This window comes from Manis javanica, chromosome 15 (assembly GCF_040802235.1).
Source record: "Manis javanica isolate MJ-LG chromosome 15, MJ_LKY, whole genome shotgun sequence".
In the NCBI taxonomy this organism is placed as follows: domain Eukaryota; kingdom Metazoa; phylum Chordata; class Mammalia; order Pholidota; family Manidae; genus Manis; species Manis javanica.
Genome location: NC_133170.1, coordinates 18,013,149 through 18,035,646, shown reverse-complemented (window position 1 = coordinate 18,035,646; position 22,498 = coordinate 18,013,149). Strand labels below are relative to the sequence as shown.

At 35.3% G+C, this 22,498-nt stretch overlaps 1 protein-coding gene across 2 annotated transcripts; it reads left to right on the top strand.

Annotated features, from left to right (window-relative positions):
- The first annotated feature begins 271 nt into the window (after window positions 1-271).
- Window positions 272-18,525, top strand: STRAP (serine/threonine kinase receptor associated protein). Of its 2 annotated transcripts, none has more exons than XM_073222331.1 (10): window positions 272-680; window positions 1,407-1,542; window positions 7,647-7,728; window positions 8,395-8,467; window positions 10,873-10,969; window positions 11,655-11,792; window positions 13,397-13,533; window positions 15,472-15,621; window positions 16,217-16,279; window positions 17,022-18,525. In XM_073222331.1, the coding sequence occupies exons 1-10, from the start codon at window positions 569-571 to the stop codon at window positions 17,081-17,083; spliced, it is 1,050 nt and encodes a 349-aa protein (XP_073078432.1). In that variant the 5' UTR covers window positions 272-568; the 3' UTR covers window positions 17,084-18,525. The 2 variants fall into 2 exon arrangements, with proteins under 2 accessions (XP_073078432.1, XP_036878973.1); XM_037023078.2 differs by having other exon boundaries at window positions 273-680; window positions 16,214-16,279.
- The last annotated feature ends 3,973 nt before the right edge of the window (window positions 18,526-22,498 follow it).

The window sequence follows — 22,498 nt, the reverse complement described above, 5'->3', positions numbered from 1 at the left end:
CGGCGTCAGTTCGAATCTGAGCGCAGCTGGTACAGCACGACGGCACCCAGCCGGTCGGAAGTCCGCGGGAGGGACTACCTCCGCAGCCGGGAGCTCCTCCGGGGTCGTACGGAGAACGCCTGGGACCAGCTCACGGTCCCAGGTTGGTGTCGCGCCTGCGCGCTTCTGTCCCATCCACGGCAGTCTCTCCAGTTGGGCAAACCCGCCTTCCCTCCTGGTCATCACTTCCGGCGGGCGCTTGCCGTCACTGGTGTCGCCACTTCCTGCCGGTACCCGTGTGCACGGTGCGGGTCGTGGCCGCCGCTTCTCCGCTTCTTCCCCTCCCCTACTTTCCTCCCTCCCTCCCTTTCCCAACCTGGGCGGCGGTCGGTCGCCTGTCGCAGACTCCCTGACCCATCCCTAAACCTTATCCTGACCTCGGTGCCACCGCGTAGGCCTCCTTTTCCTGTTTCCAGGCCCAGCCCAGTGTCGGGCGGGGGCCTCGAGGAGACAGAGGCGCTGCAGCTGAGGAGAGAAACGACTAGGCGACCCTCGGCTCCGCAGCAGGATCGCTCGATTCGCCGCCGCCATGGCGATGAGGCAGACCCCGCTCACCTGCTCGGGTCACACGCGGCCTGTGGTGGATTTGGCTTTCAGTGGCATCACTCCTTACGGCTATTTCTTAATCAGCGCTTGCAAAGGTGAGCAGGGCCGCCGCTCCAGTCCCTGACGCTGGGACTGGGCCGAAAGGGAGCGGGCCCGACTCCCCAGGGCCGGACGGGCCGTGGGGATCTCTGCCTCTGAGGTTGGGGCCAGCAGGGGTCTGATGGGAGAAGGTAGTGGGGGTAGGGATTCCGCGGCCGGAGCCAGGAAAGGCTTTTCTGACTCTTCTGACGAAGCCAAAACTAAATATTGCACCCAACTAAGGCCTCGTACTTTACTTTTATTGCTATTTCAGGACTGTACTAAGCGGGACTGTACACTACTTAGACGGCCCGGCCCACAAACTGTAAATATCTTTCAAGGATTTGGGGTTAGGGGAAACTAGGCCAGGATAAGTAATACCCAGTTTTACAAGGCTTGTCATTCCTATTAGCTCACTGGATATTCCTTTGTTGGTATTAGCCCCGTTTTTCAAATGGCAACTGAGATTTAGGTTAAGAAGTTTGCCCCAAATAGATTGAAATCTAGAATGTTTTGACACAGATCAGTATGCTTTCCACCGAATTACAGATGCTTCCCAGAGAGAATGTCCAGCTCAGTTCTTCATTTAATTTGTTTCTGGACGTTCCTTCGTGACCCCAGTGAATGAAAATAGACCAAGAGCAGTTTTCCACCTTGTTATACTCAACATGATCATTTTATGTTTGAATCTTAGATTTTAATTAATCTGACCTAAATCACATATCCTTTAACATGTTTTTTAGATGGTAAACCTATGCTACGCCAGGGAGATACAGGAGACTGGATTGGAACATTTTTGGGCCATAAGGGTGCTGTTTGGGGTGCAACATTGAATAAGGATGCCACCAAAGCAGCTACAGCAGCTGCTGACTTCACAGCGTAAGTAGAGCCCTAATGTTCAACTTAGGAGTTCTCGGCAGGTTGTGTTCTGCAGCAGTCAACATTTCAGCCTCAGTTACTCATAAAATTCTCACTCACTGTCTACCATAGAGCACATGACATTTGATCTTAGCACAATTCCACCCTGGTCCTCTCTCCTTTCTGTGCAGTGAGTGGGTCTCAAAATTTTCAGTTAATCTTACATGATCTATTCTGTATGTCTGGATTGGAACTCGAATCTGCATTATAAGTTTTTTGAGTTGAAATCTCAGTCATTCTTGATTTTTTTCCTCTACTTCCAGATTGTCATCATTGTTGAGTGTATTGGCAGGTCTCCTGTCTTGAGCCGCTGCCACTGCCTTAGTTGAAGTCCCTGCCACTAGTCTTTCCCATCTGTTCATCTTCCGTATTGCTACCAGTTGTCTTCCTAAAAACAGATTTCAAAGCAATGACAAGAACTGCTGTACATATAGTAGACTTTATTAGACTTAAGAATCTGGGGAGTAAAATTGGTCTTGATTTTTTTTTAAAGCAGAATTTCACAATGAGGAGCAATTGTATTGCTTCTTTGTTTTAAGCAAATTAAACATACCAGGCTTATGAAAAATGAAGGCATTTTGATTTGGGTTGGTGACTACATGACTGCATTGTTTGAAACTCAAATTTCTGTATAACAGTGAATTTTACTGTATGTAAATTTTTTTAAATAGTTAAAATTTTTTAAATGAGGGAGATAGAGTGCTTACCTAGAATTAAATTTGAGATGGTGTGAGATCAGTAAAAAAAGCTGTAGATGTCAGTCTAAAATTTTTTTCTGTTCAGTCAGCAAATAGAATGCTATTAGGTCTTTATGCATAACCATCATTAAGGCTTTCTGTGCCCTGTTATGATTGTATGTAACTCTAATAAAATGAGAAACTGCTTTGTTTTATATAAGTCCTGTAATGTCAACAGGTTCAGGTCAAATGTTTCAGGTCAGCATGCATGCTTATAATGTGACTGAAACATACTTGATTGTTAATTATGGGAGGCGAACAAAGGAAGTAAAAGTGATTCTCAGACAAGGGAAGCTTAGGGAGTGCTGGAAGATGAAAGTGTCCATTCCCTCTTGTGCTCACGCCATTCTCTGTGCTAAAATTTCTGGCACTTTTATAGTACTTGTTGATTTATGTGTTGTTGCTTCCTGAGGTCAGGGGGCATGTCTTCTATTTTTTGTATCCCTGGCTTATTCAGTACCTCACATTTGTTAAATAAATAACTCGAGGGAATTTTCTAAAGTAGAAGGGCAAAGTATGGATGAATTGGAGACGTTGGTTTTGGTTCTGGAACATTTATGTCTGATTACCATGAGTTTAGCTTTTTTTAATCTAGTTCCTCCAGGGTTTGCTTTTTTGCTCAGTCTAGTAGGCACATTGTCGTTGGGAGTGGATGTCATTGATTTTATAATAGAGGTAGAAAATTGGAATTTATTAGCTATTAACTAAGTATCACCATCAGACTGGGACCTAGTTTCAATAATTACATTTAAAAAATCCACTTACCATTTATCTGAAATATAGAATTGTAAAGTGGTATTTTAAATTAAATATAATTAAGTTACAAATGTAATAAGATTTTAGACACTACAGACATTAACATTAAAAGAAACAATCTTTTGAATTGCAATTCTGGAAAGGTACATTTTTGTAACCTCAATTCTGTGTTATCTAGCCTTAACAGAGTTAATATTACAAGAGCAAAATGCTTTGTCACCTGCTTGATGGTCTTGCTCTGATTTTTAAAAGACCCATGCAAAGCTTGTTAGGAAGGATGCCCAGCTCGGTAAAATTTCTGAAAACTCTTGGTTTATACATTTGATCAAATTATAATGCCAGTTCTCAGGAAAAGAAGTAAAGGGCAGTAGATAGAAATTGCTATTAATGTGATAATTATCATGAAATGGAGAGAGAAAAAGGTATGAAAAAATATGGCACTTTAAATATTTAAGAGATTCTTGAAAAGAGTAGTGTGGATTTTATCTTGCTACCAAAAGAACAATTATCTTTATTTAAGTCACAGAGTATTAGTAACCAGGATCACATGTTTATGAACTTGTCTATGGGTAGGTGTTAAGTGTTACGTTTGTGCTTTTGTCACATTTCAAATCTCAGTGTCTGTTTACAAATGGTATTAGAAGCAAGACTACTGGAGCCAGATTCTGAATTGGAATCCTGCCTTTATCACTTAATAGTTCTGTGACCTTAGGAACTTTATTTAACCTCTCTTTTTTTTGCCATTTACAGAAATGAGAATAGTAATAGTGCTTACCTCATATTTGGAGTATATTAAATGAGTTACTATGTTTCTAATATTTAGAACATTGCCTAAAATCTGATACCTATATATGTACCTGTTACATGTGTAAGGTAAAGATGATAGCTGCCACTAGACCAGAGTCATTTTATTTTGGAACTTCTATGGCTAAAGCCATGAAACCTTTTGTTTCAGGCAAGGAAGTTTGAGTAGATTTAAATATCAAGAAGAAATGCTTTTGGTTCTTTTCCCCTCTGTTAAGGCTTTTAGGTGCCATGACATCGGAGGAACAATGTATGCATTCACATTAGGCAAGCCTGAACTTGTGTGCTAGTCATGCCTTCTATTTCCAGTTTGATCCTGGGATTCTTCTTAAACCTCAGTTTTCATATCTGTAAAATGGTTGTAAAATCAATTGGTTATTGGGAGGATCAGAGAACTTTTTTTCCACTTATATCCCTGGGGTCTAGCGTAGTATCTGTTGCATAGTAGGTGCTTAATAAATGGTAGCTGAGAAGTACCCCTCAATTCTGTGTCTGTGTGAGGTGTGGGAGTGTGTGTGTTTGTTGTGTATAATCTCTCTTAATGACTTGTATGGGGCTTGCTATTATGGATCCAGCTAAAGACTAGCTCCCCCAATGTACCTGATTAATCATAGTTGTTATAAATTATTTTTAGGAAGTTCTTCTCTTTTCCCTTCATTCTTATGTTTCTCAGAAAATTCATTAATGCGTATTTATCAGGAGGTGAATTTTGTTCCTGTTTGTGCAGAAAATACATTCATCAGAGCTGATGTGTGGATCAGTTTAGAATGTTATCTTGAGCTAGTAAGGGAAGTCGAGTCAGGTGATGAGTACACTGTCCCTGAAACATCATGCTATTTATATCTTCTAATTCATAAAGCTAATATTAGCATCAGTTCCCATGATCCACTTCTCAGCACTTAACCTTCCATCAGAATCATCTGGAGAGAGTGCCAAAAACAGAGAAGATTGCTATGCTCCGCTCCGCTCCAGAGAGTGGTAGGTAGATCTGAGTCTCTATCTATAGGTCACCAAAGTTTTTTCTTCCTAATAAAAGACAATAGAAAGATGAAATTTTTCACTGAATAAGTGTCTCAATAGATTAAAGGTGGTATTATCTCCTTGGATAGTAATACTTGGTCAACATGTTAAGATAATTAGGCCATTCCCCCCCCACCCCCCAAACTAGCTTGTTTTGTTCAGGCTTTAAAGAAGTAAGTTGAGCAGCATCTCTTTTGAAACTTGTGGTTAAGTTCATTCTCAGAATATTAAAAGTATTGAAGAAATAGTATTAATTATTAAAGTGCAAGAAAGTGGGGATATGAGTTATCAGTAGTTTAGGGAGTGACAAGTACTTCATGAGTTGTGTAGAAAATAAATGCTACAGGATTAGCTGGTGAAAGGATCTTGTTAATGATGCTTCACTGTCATAGAGCCCTGCAGCAAAGTAATTAATACCTGTTTCTTGTCTGGAGATTAAAATATACGTTAGGAAACACGTAGGTTTTTCCAGATTCTTTTTAGGACTTTAAGGCCTTTTTAGGACTCTTCCTATGAATAATATAATATGCCAAAGTTAGGAATATAATTAGAACATGCTCTGTTAGAGTGTGTCATCACAATTTCAGTAGTGTTTCTTAAAAGGAGGAAAAAGTATAGATACTTTGGCCACCTGGAAGATACCACTTTGGTGACACCAATCCATTTCTCTTCCTCAGCGAATGGAAAGGTCTAAGCAGAATCTTAAGATTTTTAGAACTTTTTGGAAGATTATTGACTATACTTGGAATTAGTATTTCAAAGGACATTACCCAGAGCTCCTCTGGGACTCAGTATCATGTGAATAACTAGGTTAGAAATTCCAGGTATATTTGATATTTTTTTTCACTCTTGATGTCTGTCATCTTAGCATCTGGAATCCTGTTCTTTGTGAATTCTTATCACTGATTTTCCTGTGATTAAGAGTAAACATACAAAGAAATTAAAGGAAAGCAAAATTAAACACAGTAATCAGTGTAAACTAATTTTGTAGAAGAAGAGAAAGGAATGATTAATGAAAGTGAAATAAAATAGACAGTTTCATGAAAAAATAGCATTCAAAGTGAATCCTGAGGATGAGGAGAACTTCGATAGCTGAGAATACAAAATAAAGATTTAAGAGGATAATATGAACAAAGACATAGAAACCTGTAAGAAAATACGTGGCCTTTTTGAGGAATGGTTTATAATCTGGTGTGACTCCATTCAGAGAAATATTGCAAAACAAGGTTGGGAAGTAGGTTTGGGCCAGAGTTAAACTGGAAATGGGTGATTGGGGCAGGTTTCCTGTGTAAAGAGAAATGAATACTTGAAATTTTAGTAGCAGCATTACTCATACTTGACTTTATTTCTCTCAAACATATTTATGCAGCCATTCATATGACTCAAGTATAAAATATGCAAGGTTTATATTGTATAATAAGCATTTATTCCTTTTAGATAGCTGTTCATGTTTCTTTTCCATCATACATGCTATTAATGCTTGTCCATAATAACCTTTTTTTCCTTCCCTCTGGTATATTTATATTTGCTCTTTAAAACAACCTGGCTCCACTGTTCAGATTTTTCTGGACTTTCTAGCATAATTAGTGGTATGTTTTTTCTGTGTTTCTGCAGCCACATGTGTTTATCTTTTAATTATATTAATTAAATGTATTATTTGCTATGTGTTTTCTCTTCAGCTGAGGTTCTGCTAAGGCAGGAACTTTATTTGGGTTCATTTCTTCTCTCCCTTTTGTGCCCTAGCACTAAAAACAGTAATATACTTGATATATTTATTGAGTGTTCATTAAGTAAATGAAGAGGCAATAACTCTTGATTTGTTTCTACTGTTTATTGTTCACTTTAAAAATTAATGTCAGTTAAAGTGTAAATCTTGATGGAGTATAGCTTGTTCTCTCATAACAAGCTTTTTTTCCTATATGCAGAGTTTCCTTTTTATTTTATAGTGACATCTTCTGTTATAAAATGAATTCTTTTTTTTTTTTTTTCCTCTCTTTACTCCTTTTCATTTGGGGAACTCCTTCACAGGATTGTAAAGTACTTAGCCATTATCCCCTGACATGTACACTCATATGTATGTGTATAGACACACCACCACACATATTTTGGGTTGGGTGAATGAGGAAAACATACAGTAGGGAGAATAAAAATCTTCACTGTTAGCAGTATGTAATCAAAGGCTGATACTTTGGAAAGAAGTTACTGGCCTAGGATTTGAGAATTTAAGACCCAACTTTGAGGAAGAGATGAGGAGAATAGTATCTGCTTTGCTGTCTTGATTTAAAATTGTATGTGATCTCTAGCAGGACTTTTCATTCTGTAAATTTTTTTAAGGATGTCTTGTTTTCTATTTTTTGTTTTGCATGAACATGAGAGTAGAGAATAGAGAAAAAGTTGGACAGGTGAAACTAAAAATTGTTTTGAATGTTCTGTAATCTTGCAAACAAGATGTTGTAGCTATAGTCCTAAATAAAGGTATAAATGTGTTGGTTCATGGATCCCACTTAATTAAATTCATAGATTATTTTCCACTATCTGATTTAGATCGGTTATATGGCTTTTGAGAGAAATTGCTTTTCCTTTAGGTTCATTTAAATATTTTATCAAGTGAAGTCTAACAGTGAGGGATATTAGAAATAATGGGGATTTATATAATGGGATTATGTTAATACTTCATGTCTCTAACTTGGTAATTTATCATAAAAATTACCATTATGTTTATCTTTCAATTTTACTTTCCACTTTTAGTAAAGTGTGGGATGCTGTCTCAGGAGATGAGTTGATGACCCTGGCTCATAAACACATTGTCAAGACTGTGGATTTTACACAGGTATCAGAAAATGGAATGTATTTTAGGGAGTAAATTCTTCTGTTATTACAGAATATGATAATGGTTTTATATTTGCTTAGTTTGTATTTTTGGTTTATATTTGCTTTGGGGGGAATATTTGGTATTGTTGGCTCCTATTTGATTGTAGATTAAGTAATACACAGATTAATATTGTAGATTAATAATATACAGGTTAATTTTAGATTAAATAATAAAGCTATACAAATTTATTTTTTCTTGGTTAATCCTATGAGGCTTTTAAGATATCTTGGAACTCTTGTGTCAGTTCTCCAGTAGTAGCAGCAAACATCTAAAAGCCTAACTAAGTAATGTTTCCCAGCTACTTTAAGAAGAGAGAGAATAAATTTTAGATCATCAAAGAAGTGCTGCTCAGGAGGGAGGGGGAAGCAGGATCAAGGCAGACTGAAAAATTCATGTGGTAGGTGGTGAGACACATTGAACTGGGAAGTTTAAAGGGCTTCCGTACTTAGGAGAAGGGTAAATGCTCTACAGTATTTTCTCAGATGTAATTGGTATGTATTTCTTTCTGACATCTGTAAGCTTTATTTGGATTTTATTTGGTGTTGAAGAAGCTTCAAAGAGATGTAACTAATAAATGTCTAATCTGGTAATGTTTTGCTTATGTGTACTTATGTGTGTTTTCAGGATAGTAATTACTTGTTAACCGGAGGACAGGATAAACTGTTACGTATATATGACTTGAACAAACCTGAGGCGGGTAAGCATAATTTATACTTGTTTGTGATTTCATTTTTTTTTTTAATTTAAGTAACTTTTCCTGATTTAAAGGAATTAATGTCAAGTACTCAAATTGGGAAAATAAAGGTAGTCACAAAGAAAAAAACTAAAACAATTCATCATCCAGTATTAATCTCTGTTAATATCTTTAGTTTTTGGTTCATATTCTTCCACTCTTTTTTTATGTACATATCTTTTTTAATCTTTATTTCTACACTATTTTTATATAGCTTTCTTAAATTTAAAATTTTACTCTGAGAAATGTAATCATGGTACTAAGTATTCAAAGGTGCATAACAGTATTACTACCTTTTGGTAAAAAAGAGCGGTTGTCTGTAGAATGCAAGATGGGGAGAATTATCAGTGTGTACATATTATTTAGATTTTTGAACCATGTGAATGTATTGAGCCATGTGAATGAACCAGAAGAATTTTTTAAATCTGCAGTTAATCATTTTTTCGTGTCTTTAAATATTCTATCCACCATTTTTAATGACTGTGTTTGTTCCCCATCCTGGATGTGAATTAAGCAATCTCCTATTATGGTTTTTTGGGGCTGTTTACAAATTTTAAATATAATTAGTGTTATGCTTAACATCTTTATAATTGCTATTTCCAGTTTCTGTAGGATAACTACAGAGAAATATAATTGTTGGGACAAAAAGGAGGTACACTTGGAAGCCACTGATTGATTCTGTCAAAGTGCTTCTAGCAAAGTATAAAAACACATCTGTAGCTAACCTGTTTTAGCAAACACTGATGACTTTATCTTTGCCAATTTAATAGAAGAAAAATAATTCTATTGTATTAATGTGAACTTTAAAAAAATTATTCATGAGATTAGAATATTGTTGAATTTCATTTCAGTATATTTATTTTGTGAACTAATCGCCTGTTTGTGCCTGTTGTTCACTTACCTGTTGTGATGTTCATCTTTTTCTTACTGGTTTTTAAAGATTCGTTAGTGTATTCTAATTTATCATTTGTTTTTAAATTTTGTTAATAAGGTTTATGGTATACACATTTGAAAAATTCTGGTGGTGACATCTAACATTTCCTTTATGAATCTCTCATTGCACAGAAGTTGTAAGAAACTTTTTCTTCCCTAGTCCAGATATTCACCTCTACTTAGTAGTAGTTTAATGATTTTCTAGCCACATAATACATAAAGCTTAAAAGCTGTCAAACTGTGATAAAAAAATTTTGTTTGCTTACCACATACAAGTATGGATCTTAAATTTGTATCATGGGCATTTATTGTTTATTTATAAATAAATGAACCTTAGAAGTAAAAAAGTCAAAGCTGTATTGGAAATAAAGCAATTATTCTTGAGATACCTTTTTTAAAAGCATTTCTCAGGTGAGGAAACAAACTACATTTAAAGATTGGCCCCCAGGAGTTTTTCTTTTCATTCTCTTTTCATAAGTTCTTTCCAAAATACAGCATAATATGCTAACTACATCAGTGTACCAGACTCAACGGGGTAGTTCAGGCTTAGGTGGACATTTTTAATCTTTTAACTTTCTCAAAGTTACCTTTTGAAAATGGCTCTGCCACTGTACTGGCAGAAGAAATAGCAGTGAACTGAGCATTTATTTTATGTGAGACACTAGTTTAGAAACTTTAGATGTATATTGTTATTTAATCCTTAGACTATGAGTGAGAATAACTGTTATCCCTATCTTACAGATGAAGAAATGTAAACATAAAGTAAACTTTATTTCAAAAGATTAAGTAACTTGCCCAGAGTCACAGTCTTATTGAATCGCCTTGCCTGCTTTTGCCCAAAGCTAACAATGAGTGGTTTTGTTTGGTTGTTTTAATCTTTGAAGGAAGAATCTCCACTAGAGATGGATTCTCATTTTTGTGATGCTTTGCTCTCAGTATAGAAATATTCTTGGAAATTGCTGCATTTCTTTTTATTTTCCTTTTTTCCTTCCATCATCTACTTCTCTCTTTTTTTCTGTTGCACAAACAGTGGTTTGGAGAAGGTTCCCAGCTTTAGTGATAGTCCTAGGATTAGCTCAGGCTTTCTTGTTCCTGGGCCCATATTCGTATTAAACTATGGCACATTAATATTGTTTCATTTCACTGCTGTACAATAATGCATTTGAAAGCAGAAAACTAGCCTGGGAAGAGTAATGTATTTATTCCCAGTTACATATAGCATCACAGTTTTGTGTTCATTATGTAGATGAATTTTTGTTCCAATACAAAAAAATCAAGTATATTTTATATAAATAGCAAGTTTGTATTATGCTGGGTTTTGCAAAGTTGCCATCTGATTTAAGGTGTATTTTTTCTTTTTACATATTTAATTTGAGTATTGCTCAGTTTTAAAAATCAAACATTAATAAATATGTTTTAAATTATTTCATCTTAAGAACCTAAGGAAATCAGTGGTCACACCTCTGGTATTAAAAAGGCTCTATGGTGCAGTGAGGATAAACAGATTCTTTCAGCTGATGATAAAACTGTTCGGTATGTAATTTTTCTGTAATAATTTATAAAGTTTGACAAACATTTAACCTTAAAGCTTGTATTTTAAATATTTTTAAAAACGAATGTAGAAAGAATTGTCTATGAACATTAATAATTCACCTGCACATAGGCCATATTTTTCTGAAGCTACCATTTACTATTATAAACGTAGAGTACAATTCACAAGACAGTTAAAACTTCTGACACCTTTATAAGCAGATGCTCTTAACCTGGATCAGTGGACAGGCTAGCTATAGGGGTTCCGTGAAACTGCTGAAACTCTATACACAGTTTCTTGTATGCTTACACCTGATGTATTTTTCTGGGAAGATATATAACTATCACCACATGTACAAATACAAAGTGTAAGAATCATTAGTTAGGACAACACTGAAATTGATTAGATTAAGACCTGTGTCTTAATAGCATAGTTTTGCTAAATTGTTTAGTAGGAATGTATTTAAGTATTAAAAGTTGACTTTACTAACAAGCTACCAAATAATTTGATGTTATGTAGGAACCCAGTAGTTTTCTGTATCATCTGTAATTTGGAGTTGAAATGGAGGTTGTTTCACTACAGTTGTGATTATTCTTTTCGTTGGTTAATCTGTAGATGTAATTAGAAATTAAGCACAAATTCTTAAGTGAGTAAATACCACCATATTTTCTTCTTTCACTTTTGCAGACTTTGGGATCATGCTACTATGACAGAAGTGAAATCTTTAAATTTTAATATGTCTGTTAGCAGTATGGAATATATTCCTGAGGGAGAGATCTTGGTAATAACTTATGGACGATCTATTGCTTTTCATAGTGCAGTAAGGTAAGTCCAACAAATACCTTCATTTCTATCATTTTCTTTTTTAGTAACAAAGGACAATTTAGGGTACTTAAAAATTGGAAAGCGCATGTGAAAGGTGTTTAACTCTTTTAAAGGCAAATCTTAGCTTATGCTATATAATGTGGAGGGTAATGTATCTATACCCACAAATGTGTTTTTTAAGAATTTGGCATACTTTAATCAGAGAAATTAATCAAATTAATTTCCAGGTATTTAGGACCTTTTTTGATAAAACTTTTCTTTTGTTACTAGGACCCTAATGAATATAATTTTGATTTTTTGATTTTAAAATATTCTTAGCTATTAAAACATTTTTTAAAAAAATTTTTATTAGGAATATTGAATTATGAATTGTACTAAATTACATATCAATTCCTGTCTTTTAACACTGTGGTGAGATTTTTGCTGTTTCCTTATAAGAGAATCCTATAAATAGAAATCTGTTCAAAGGGTAGGAATGTGGTTAAAGTTCTTAGTGATCATGTCCCTTAATTGATTTCCATAAAGATTATACCACAGTATACTCTGACCGGCAGTCCTAACTTTTTATCCAATGGATCCCTTGCAGAGCTAAGCCTTACTAAATGGTAGAAAGAAGAAGGAAGTAGAAATAAAGAAAAGCAATTAAGAATGTAACCTAGTTAATGTGCTGTGAATTGATAATAGGGTATTATTGTCCAGAGCTATTAAATTGTATAGGCATGGTATTTGGTCACTCCTGGATTTGGGCAACATGAAGCCCTGATGTAGACCAGTGCCTCAAACCCCATCTTGGTGGCAGAGGCTTGCTGGCCAATTGAATAGTCTACCATTTGAGCCAGAAAGTTGCTATTTAACAATCCTATGTAAATTATGACTAACTTTAATTTTTATGGGTAGTGTATAGTGTTGGGGATAGGATGGCAGTATTTGGGAGCTGGAATGCTCTAATGTTTTGTGATGAAGGCCTCTCAGGATTTTTAGGGTTGGACTGGAAAAGAGCTGATGTCCAAATTGCTTAATATTCAGGTGAAGCTATTGTTATGCATTGATTTTTATTATATAGCTATAGTCTCAAATTTGGTTATTTTCAGCTGCCTAGCAGTAAAAGCAGCTGTTTTTAGCAGCTTCATATTTTATGGCATTGAAGGCTTTTCTTGTCAGCAATTGAGAATAATGCACAAACAACCCTTTATATTAATTAACTGAAAAAGTTTTTCTGTTTATAAATACAGTGCATGCTTGTCATGGAAAAATCAGACAGCAGAGAATTCAGTTTTTTTCAGAGCAAAACCCGCAATATATTAGCCATACTGTTTTAACTAGTTAGTACGCTTATTTCCAGGAAGGCATTCACTGCGCAAAATGCCGATATCCCTCTATCGAAATGTCTTTGTATTCTATGGATGAACTCCATTTGGACATGCTATTTTTAACCTTTTTTGCTAATGTGATTTATTAGAATTTTCTTTTAACATCTTTATGTTGACTGAGTAATTGCTCCTTGGGATTCAGAATTTAGGAGCACTTTAAATGTAACTAATTATTTCCTTGTACTGTTTATACAGTATTTGAACTTAATGAATATTACTTAAATTTTTTTCCAGTTTGGATGCAATTAAATCTTTTGAAGCTCCTGCAACCATCAATTCTGCATCTCTTCATCCTGAGAAAGAATTTCTTGTTGCAGGTGGTGAAGATTTTAAACTTTATAAGTATGATTATAATAGTGGAGAGGAATTAGGTGAGTTGTCCTCTTTTTCCTCTCTGAATGATGTGGCTACCTTTATCAAATGTATGGTTTCGGTAATTAACACCTCAGTTAATGCCTCAGCAAATTTTTCAACTAACTAAAGCTTCCTGCTTGCAAGTGAAAATATAAAAGATTTTTTTCCCACTTTTGGTAGAAGTATTAATAGAACTATAGACAAAATATGCTGAACTCTTCAATTTTATCTTTTCCTTTTAACTTAAGTTCATTTTATTCTGATGTTGTAAACCATAGTGTAGAATATTTACTTTTGGGGGTGGGGAGGTAGTCTTATGTCAGAGTCATAATAAACAGATACAAAAAGATTTGTTCATTTTGAAGTACAGTGCAGGTTATGTAGCCCATCTAGCTGGCTCTTCTTTTTGACGGCAGAATCCCTAGTAAGGCTCTAGAGAGAAGAGTGCAAGGGGAGAAGTAGCCGTGGCTTATTGTAGAGATACCTTAGGTATCTGAATTGGAGGGTTTTTTGTTGTTGTTTTATTTTTTTTCTTTTTTGGAGTCTGACTTTTTCTTCCATTTTCATGATTATAGTCCTTAATAAGGAGAGGGAAGGCATAGAGGATTAATTTGAACTTAGTGCACATCCTAACTATATTTATATGATGGACTAGGTTTCATAGTTATTGTTTCTCATTATCTTCTTTTTGTTTGAACTAGTATAGTTTTTAATTTTGTAATTTTTTTGTCTCTAAGCTGCCACTTTGTTTCTAGCTACCCTACTTTACTTAAGCTTGTTAGAACTTCACACAAAAGACAATTTTATGTTTTGTTTATGGATTTGGTTTGGATAAATGGAACCTTGGTAAATGAACCATATAGAATTTATTTTGTTTTTTGTTCACCTCTTTTTGCTTGAATATAAGTGATTTTTGAATAAGATTAAGATGTTCTTTTCCATTGTTCTTATTTAATGTCAGTTTTTAAAGTTTTAGAATATTTCAGTTATATATTTTATTCTCTTCGAAAAAGAGAAATTATTTGCCTGATATCTGAGGTCACATGTAGTGAATATGGGACCTTGGACTTAGCCATTCTCATTCCAAAACTCATATTCTTTCTACTCTTATGATAATTTTTACTTATAACATTTTCATAATAGCCTCTGGTTGGACAGAGATGGGGGAAATGATGCATGAAGGTCCTTGAGTTGAATAGGCATGGAGACAACAAGAATACTGGTCTTGTAAAGAGCTTTGAAACTTATAAGGTGGTGTGAGGCGTTAGAAAGTAAATGAGTAAAGTTCTTAAATGAGGATATGACTTAAACAGAAAAATATCACTACTGATATGTACATTTTCTCTTCAGATTCCATAGACTAAAGTATTTAAGAATCAGTATTGGTCCTATATCTTGACGTTCTGTGAGACAGAATGTCTAGTGGACTCTTGACAGTCTGATACGAAATTAAGAGGCAGAGTGTGAAAGAGCTCCATCTAGTGGCTCTCTCTAGTCACAATAAGAATCGGTTCCCTGATAAGTAGGCAGTTGAGTTTAGGATGTGGAAACTGGGATTGAACTGGTAGACTTTGGATCTGCTTTCTGTAGAATTTAGGTGTGTGTGTGGGGTGGGGGAGGGTTATTTATTTTCTTCTTCATCCTTATTGGGACATGAAGCTTTTTTTTTTTTTTTTTTAAGAGAGACAATAATCCAAAACCAAATCTGTGTTAGAATTGGAGAGGGGTAACTCTCATGGAGAAATGATAGATATGATGTACCAATTTGTGAATTGATCACAAATTTTTTAAAATTATAAATTAATAAAGAATCATTTTATTTTTAATTAGATATAGTTCCTTGAATTTGCCCTTACAGATTTCACATCTTCCCATATAAACATTTTCTTTAGTGTATCAATATTTAACCTAATATTTAAGTATTAAATTATCTACTAGCCCTTCTCTTTTTTCAGAATCCTACAAAGGACACTTTGGTCCTATTCACTGTGTGAGATTTAGTCCTGATGGAGAACTTTATGCTAGTGGTTCTGAAGATGGAACATTGAGACTGTGGCAAACTGTGGTAGGAAAAACATATGGCCTTTGGAAATGTGTGCTTCCCGGTAAGAAATTTATTCAAAATTATCAGTTAAGCTTTATGATTATGTGTCATTTTCCATTCTATTTCATTATTTCTCCTATATTTTAAATTATGTAAATTAAGCAAAGAGAAGCTCATGATTAAAATTGACCACTGTGTTCTCTAAATTGTTTTGTTGTACAGTCTCTTCTGTTCCTAAATTTTTACACTAAATCATTTGAATGGAATAGACCTAGTTGAAATTTACTAGAGGGCAATATAAAGAATTTATAAGTAAATGTGTTTAATCTCTGAATAGTGTTACTCACTGAATCTTACTAATAAGGTAGACATGTTCTTAATAAAAATACTTAGTTATTGATCTCAAAGTAGTTTTAGTATGAACCTAAAAGTAATTTTTGAGGAAAGACATTAGAATCACAAGTATTAAAAATGGAGATATTCCTATTAGGTTTTGCAGCTTTTTGCTTCAAATAGTATTGGTGTACTTATTTTGCTTACTAAATATTATAAATTAATAATTTATAATTATTTACATATTATATATATATGTATAATTTACATATATATATATAATATAATTTACATAATCATCATTGATTTTCTTTTCATAGAAGAAGATAGTGGTGAACTGGCAAAGCCGAAGATCAGTTTTTCAGAGACAGCGGAAGAAGAGCTAGGTAAATACTGATGAATTAATTTTTAAAGAGTCTTGGGGGATTTAAAATTTGAGTGTGAGGTGAGTTTTACTCATTGAGAAAGAAGACTTATTAACCATGGACATACTTAAATAATGGGAGGTTTATGTATATATCTAAGTATATATAAACATATATATGTATTTATAAACCAAATGTTTAAATACCTACTGCATAGTGGTAGGCATAGAGATACAGTACAGACATGACTGATGGGGTTACTCTTTTAGAAATTAGAGTCTACCTTCAAAGGCAAATGCTAAAATTATTACAGTTGTAATAATGGTTAACATTTATTTACCCCTTGCTACGTACCAAATATTCTTTCCCAAATCTAAAATCATAAATTGTGCACAAATCATATAATATTTTTTGAAGTTTGAATAAATTTATAGAGGGGGCCAGATCTTTCAAAGATAAGACTTTAATTCAGTGTTTATTAGATAGTCTGAGTCATTGAAAATTTAGACCAGAAGAGGGGTCCCTTGGAGGTTAAGATATGGTCTAAAAGAGTTTAAAGGGTGAACTACTTGAACTCTGTCTTCATTACATTTTCAGTGGCATGAAGGTAGTCTTTCATGGCCTGTGTACTTGTTTTCTTTTGCTTCTCTTCAGCAGAACACTTTTTTTTAAAACTTTTTTGTTTCTTCATTATACAGAAATGTAGATTTGTTTCTTTTGTTTATTAAGTTGACTAATGTGGTTTTTTTGTTTTTTATTGTAGAAGAAATTGCTTCAGAGAATTCAGATGCTATCTATAGTTCAACTCCTGAAGTAAAGGCCTGATCATCGGGCATATGCCACAAATAGTATACGACAAGCAAGCAGAGACAAGTGTCGGCCTTCCAGAGTTACTCTCTGCTTAAAGAAAACAGCAGTAAATAATGAGGAATGTGAAGTAGCTCCAGTGCTGGAACTAACTTGGTGTTACCTGTAAGTGAAAATGGAAGTGTATCAGATGAAAGCAGGTGTAGTTATTCTCTTACAGTCTGATGGCCTGTTGTCTTTTTAATGAATATATGCAAGCCAACATCCAATTTCTCTTACTACACTTAGATCTCTTGTAGCTGTTTATGTTATTATGGAGAAGAAAAATATATTTGCCTATTTTTCTGACTTTTACCTTAAAGCAGAATGCTTTTTTTTGGTTTGTTTTTTGTTTTTTTGCTGTAGTTGTAAAGAAGAGGGAATACATGATAAAGTGACTGGTTTGTTTTCTCTTTCGTTGTATACTGCTTCTGAACATCTAATTGTTTTTACTTGTCTAAATAAAATGCCTCTAAACAAATCAATGTTTGTTTCTTGGGAAAAATAGAAAAATGGATAGGTTTGAGTTTTATAACTGGAAATCACCCAAAAGTTTTTCTGTATCATAACTAGTATCAAAAGACAACATGATTAAAGAATCCAAGTTACATACTGTTTTGTAATTTTGAAATTCAATTACTTGTACTGAATTTTTGAAATTTTCTTGTCCTTTGCTGGGTTGCATTACCTCTTTCGTAGATGAGAGAGAAATGCTTGATTTGCCTTATTAAAAACCTTCCAGAATAATTATTAAAGTGACAGATGCTAGTTTAAGAAAAAATAAAGCAAATCAGAATTGGCAGAAAAATCACTCAATCCCACCCCCCCCAAAATTTATTGAGCGTTAATGCATGTTAGTATGTATACCTCTGTGTGTGTATCTGTAGATAGAAAAAAAAGATTTTATACAAATGGGATAATTGTAGACCTGCAGTGGTTATTTTACTTTATCCTTTATGTTCAGGTGGGATTCAAAAAGCCTTTCTACCAACCTTCTAATAAAATGGATCAACTAAGTTTAGACTTTTATTTATTTTTTAAAAAGGGAAGAATATTAATTAGACTAGTAATATGGAAAAAGTTTAGATAAAAAAATATCTGCCAAATTGCTTTTTCTCTCCTTACTTATCTTGTGAATGACCCATGATAACTTTCGTTAAACGACTAACCAAAGAATAAAATAAGTTTTTGAGGATTGTGGTTGCCTGAAGGAAGCAGTCTTGGCTATGATAGCCTTACAGGACCAAGAGGGGTGTACTGTGGGGAGAGCCAACTGATGTGATGGTCCACAGGGCCTCATAGAGAAATAGTGTTTGTGTCACCTTGTCCTCTGCCTTGTGGCAGCAGTATTGTCAATGTACCATGGGTTGCTCAGGCTCTAGTTGACTTATCCTAAATAAAGTTGAGATTTATGTACCACATTGGAATTGATTGCTTGGTATTTGTGAAATTTATGATCCAAGGGAATTTCTTACATTTAGGTTTCATAAAAGTCCAAAGACCCAACTACACAGATACATGTTTGCACCATTACTCAGTGGCATATAGCTTGGAATCTATGAAAGTTATTTTGAGTTAAGTTTGAAAGTTGAAGAATTTCAGACCGTGGGTATCTGTTACAGCATGCCTTATACTTCCTTTGTGACTAGAATATTCATGATCAGATCTTTGGTTGACAGTGTTGTATAAACTGTTAAGGTCTTAAGCTTTAGAATGTTTTTTAGATCTGGTTACCCGTGTAGTCATTTTAGAGTTCAGCTTTTGCTTATGACTGTTAGCTAAGATGGGCATGTTTTAGGGACTTTAGTTTAAGGATAACCTTATTTTTCTGTGTAGTCTTGTATAGACTGAAATATACATACCACCTGGCAGGGTGTGGGAACAGCCAATGTTTGGTATCCTTTGTGCATTGTTTTTCTCTTGCTGCTGAAACAAATTACCACAAATTTGTGGCTTACAACAACACATTTATTTTAAGGAGATCAGAAGTCTGAAATGAGTCCTACTGAGCTAAAAAGGTGTCGTCAGGGCCCCATTTCTTCTGGAGACTCTAGGAAAGAATGTGTTCCCTTGCCTTTTCCAGCGTCCAGGGGCTGTTGGCATTCCTTCACTCACGGTCCTTTCCTCTGTCTTCAAAGCCAGCAATACAGTATCTTCAAATCTCTGGCTTTCCTGCCATCCTTTTTCATTTAAAAGGGCATTTGTTAATTACATTGGACCCACCCGGATAATTACACAGTCCGAGTTGTAATGACATCTGCAAGTCTCTTGCCACAGGAAGTAGCACTTTCATGTTCCAGGGTTAGAACATGGACATCTTTTGGAGGCCATTAGTCTGCGTACCACACTTTCTAATGGTAGAATCCAACAGTAGAATTTACTTAAGCAAAAAGTTCAATGTGTATCTACTAAAGTTGTACTTGTCAAAGTTCCTAGGTTCATCATGTTTCTAACCCAGGGGTCACTCTCCTGTCCTTACTAAGCCCTCAGCAGCATTTCAATAGTTACCTGCTTCCTAGTTTTTGGAAAAAAAATGTTCTTTTTTATTTCTATGAGACCACATTCCTGATTTTCCTTATAAATAAGGAAATACTTTTCTTAACTGCTCCTACATTTGCTAATTCCTCCTTTTATGCTTGACATTATGTCTGGGCTGTACTTCTAGCTCTGTTTTCTCCAAAGGGGAAAAAATCTATTATGGCATCTAGTAACTTCTAATTTGAAGTTTGTATATCCAGCCTGCCACCCTGAGCACCAGAATTTAGTAGCATAGTTGTTCCTTAACTTTTAATAAGCATCTCAGACTTAGTTATCTAAAATCCTAAAATTTTAACCAAATGTGTTTTTTCCTCACCCTGTTACCAGTTCCAGTAATTGGCATTACCTAATACTCAAACTTGTTCCAACTAAAAGAGGTCCTCCGATCATGCTTCATGCCCATTTCTGGTCTATATGCAACTCCGGTGGGCTTTTCTGAATCTGTACCTTGCCTCATCTCCATTGTTAGCACCCTAGGCCAGGCTATCTTTATTTCCCACTTAACACTATTGCAGTGCCTTTATAACTGCTCTGTCTTGTCCCTCCACTTCTACACCACCCTCATCCCATCCATCCTCTACATAGTAGGAAAAGTCACTGCTTTAGGATTTGAAGAGGCCAGGTGAGTGCCTTGTTTATATAAGCCAATGATCTGACTCCTGCCTTTGGTGACCTTTCCAGTTTTCCCTTGCTTGCACTGCTCTAGCCACATTCAGATCTGACTCAAGCCCTTCTTCTCACTTGGCTTGGCTTGCTATTTCTGGTACATGGTCTGCTCTCACCTAAAAATTTGCATGGCCGACCTTTTTCGTGTGATTCAGGTCTCAAGTCCTCTTGTCCCTTATTACATTGCCCTGTTTGATTCATAGTTCTTGCCACTCTGAAATTATCTTGTATATTTTTTGTCTTCACCAATACTACCTTTGCCTAGAAAGGTGACTGGTATGTTATAAGTGCTCAGAAGCTGTTTAAAGTCCCATATTAGTACCCAAGTTTTTCAGATCAGGAAGGTTATTTTCCAGTTCCCCTTCATGCAGCAAACCTCTTGCTTGAAGAATCAGACACAGCAGGAACCTACTCAGAGCTCTTGCCCATGTATAACCTCAGCCAGTTTGAGACCCAACTACCTAAGAGGGGTCCAGTTTGTATATCTCACATCTCATCTCCGTCCGCTCTGCTTCCCATTCCATTATCCCTGTGGAGCCTCTTCTCTGTGTCTTAATGGGCAGTAGGTCATGGTAGCCCAAATGCCTATCTTGTTTTTAATTTTTTTACCATAGAATCGTTGCTTCTCAGTTTCAGTGTCACCCAGAGGTTCGTTCCAAGAAACAAGGATTAAGTGTGATCAGTCAATTATCTTGAGAATTTTTCCTGTCAGTGAAGAAAGTTCAGCACAGTATTTTTAATGGTTCCAAATGGTATAGTATAGCTGCACCACAATTTATAACTTACAAGTTACATTTTTAGAAGTTCAACTCAGTGTAGTTATTAGTTCAGCTGACTTCTCTTTGAGACAGAGGAGGGGGAAATGGATGCAATTTTTCAGAAAGGAACAACAAAATGGGGAATTGAAAATGCAAACTAGGGGAAAGTATTTCTCTAGTAGAGACCTACGTTTTACATCTGGAAGATTAATATTTTGAAACGAAAAGTGATTCCTTTTGTGTTACCGTATATGCTACTATACATGTTGGTCTCTTACACTGGGGACGGGGGGATACCTGTGGGGAAAAAAAAATGACTGGAACAGGAATATTTTGAGGAGGTTTAGCATTTCTGATCATCTATAGGAGTGCACAGCTGCCAGTGTGATAGAATGCCACCTTGACCAGTGTGCCTTTCAAATCAAGAGCTCGTGAAGGAACAAACGGGGCAGCTAACACATTTACTGGTAGAGAAAAGACCAAAGGATGCATCTTAATGATAGATAATGAACAGTAATAATACTTTATGGGTTGAATTACTTTAATTAATGAGAATGGAATTTGGTGAAGTAGAAAGTAACTGATTTTAGTTGAAGGATGAGTATGCAAATCATATTTGTTAAGTGCCTTATATTAGGTTTTCTTCTGGTTTTAAAATAGTTACTTTTTAATGTCTCCAATAACCCCTCTAATAAGTAGGCAATCATCCCCATTTTATATATCGGAAACCTGACTTTAAAGAGCTTAAATGGCTTGCGGAAGGAGTTTGGCTTCAAAGAGGTAGTGGGAATATGTAGCCTGCAGGGTTATATTGCCTGGGTTTTAAACCATAGTTCAGCACTTACAGAAGAATCTCTTTAAGCTTTAGTTTCTTTATCTGTAAAGGGAGATGACAGTACTCACAGATTCTTTTTGGGAAGTAACATCTAACAGATTTTTAAACAAATATCGAATAGTTGCTATAAAGGACAACTCATAGGGAGCACTTAATATTAGCTAATATTATATATTCTACTGGTGATATCCTAACTTTGGGACTTCCTTGGACCAATACATTTAAAAAAAGGGAGAGGGGCAAGACAGAATTCTGCTAATCTTTCCAAGTGAGGCTGTTAAAATAGAAGAAAAAATCTACCACCACAATGTTCATAAAAGGAAGATTTTAAAAATCCAAGTTGGTAGTGAAGGACATAGTCTCAGAGTGAAGTCCTGTTCTTTAAACTGAATAAATTTAGCCTCATAAGAGACTCAACATGATTCCTATTTTTCTTATTTCACCATAAAGTAGGAGTTAGATGATATGTACGTGGCCCTCCAGTTCTGAAGTATTTTGACTCTAATATTCACATTCTAGTCTAGCGCTCCCTGCTTCTACACTCTTTCCCATTTGACTTAGAAAAACTGGTTGACAATCCATAGTCTGTCAATATTT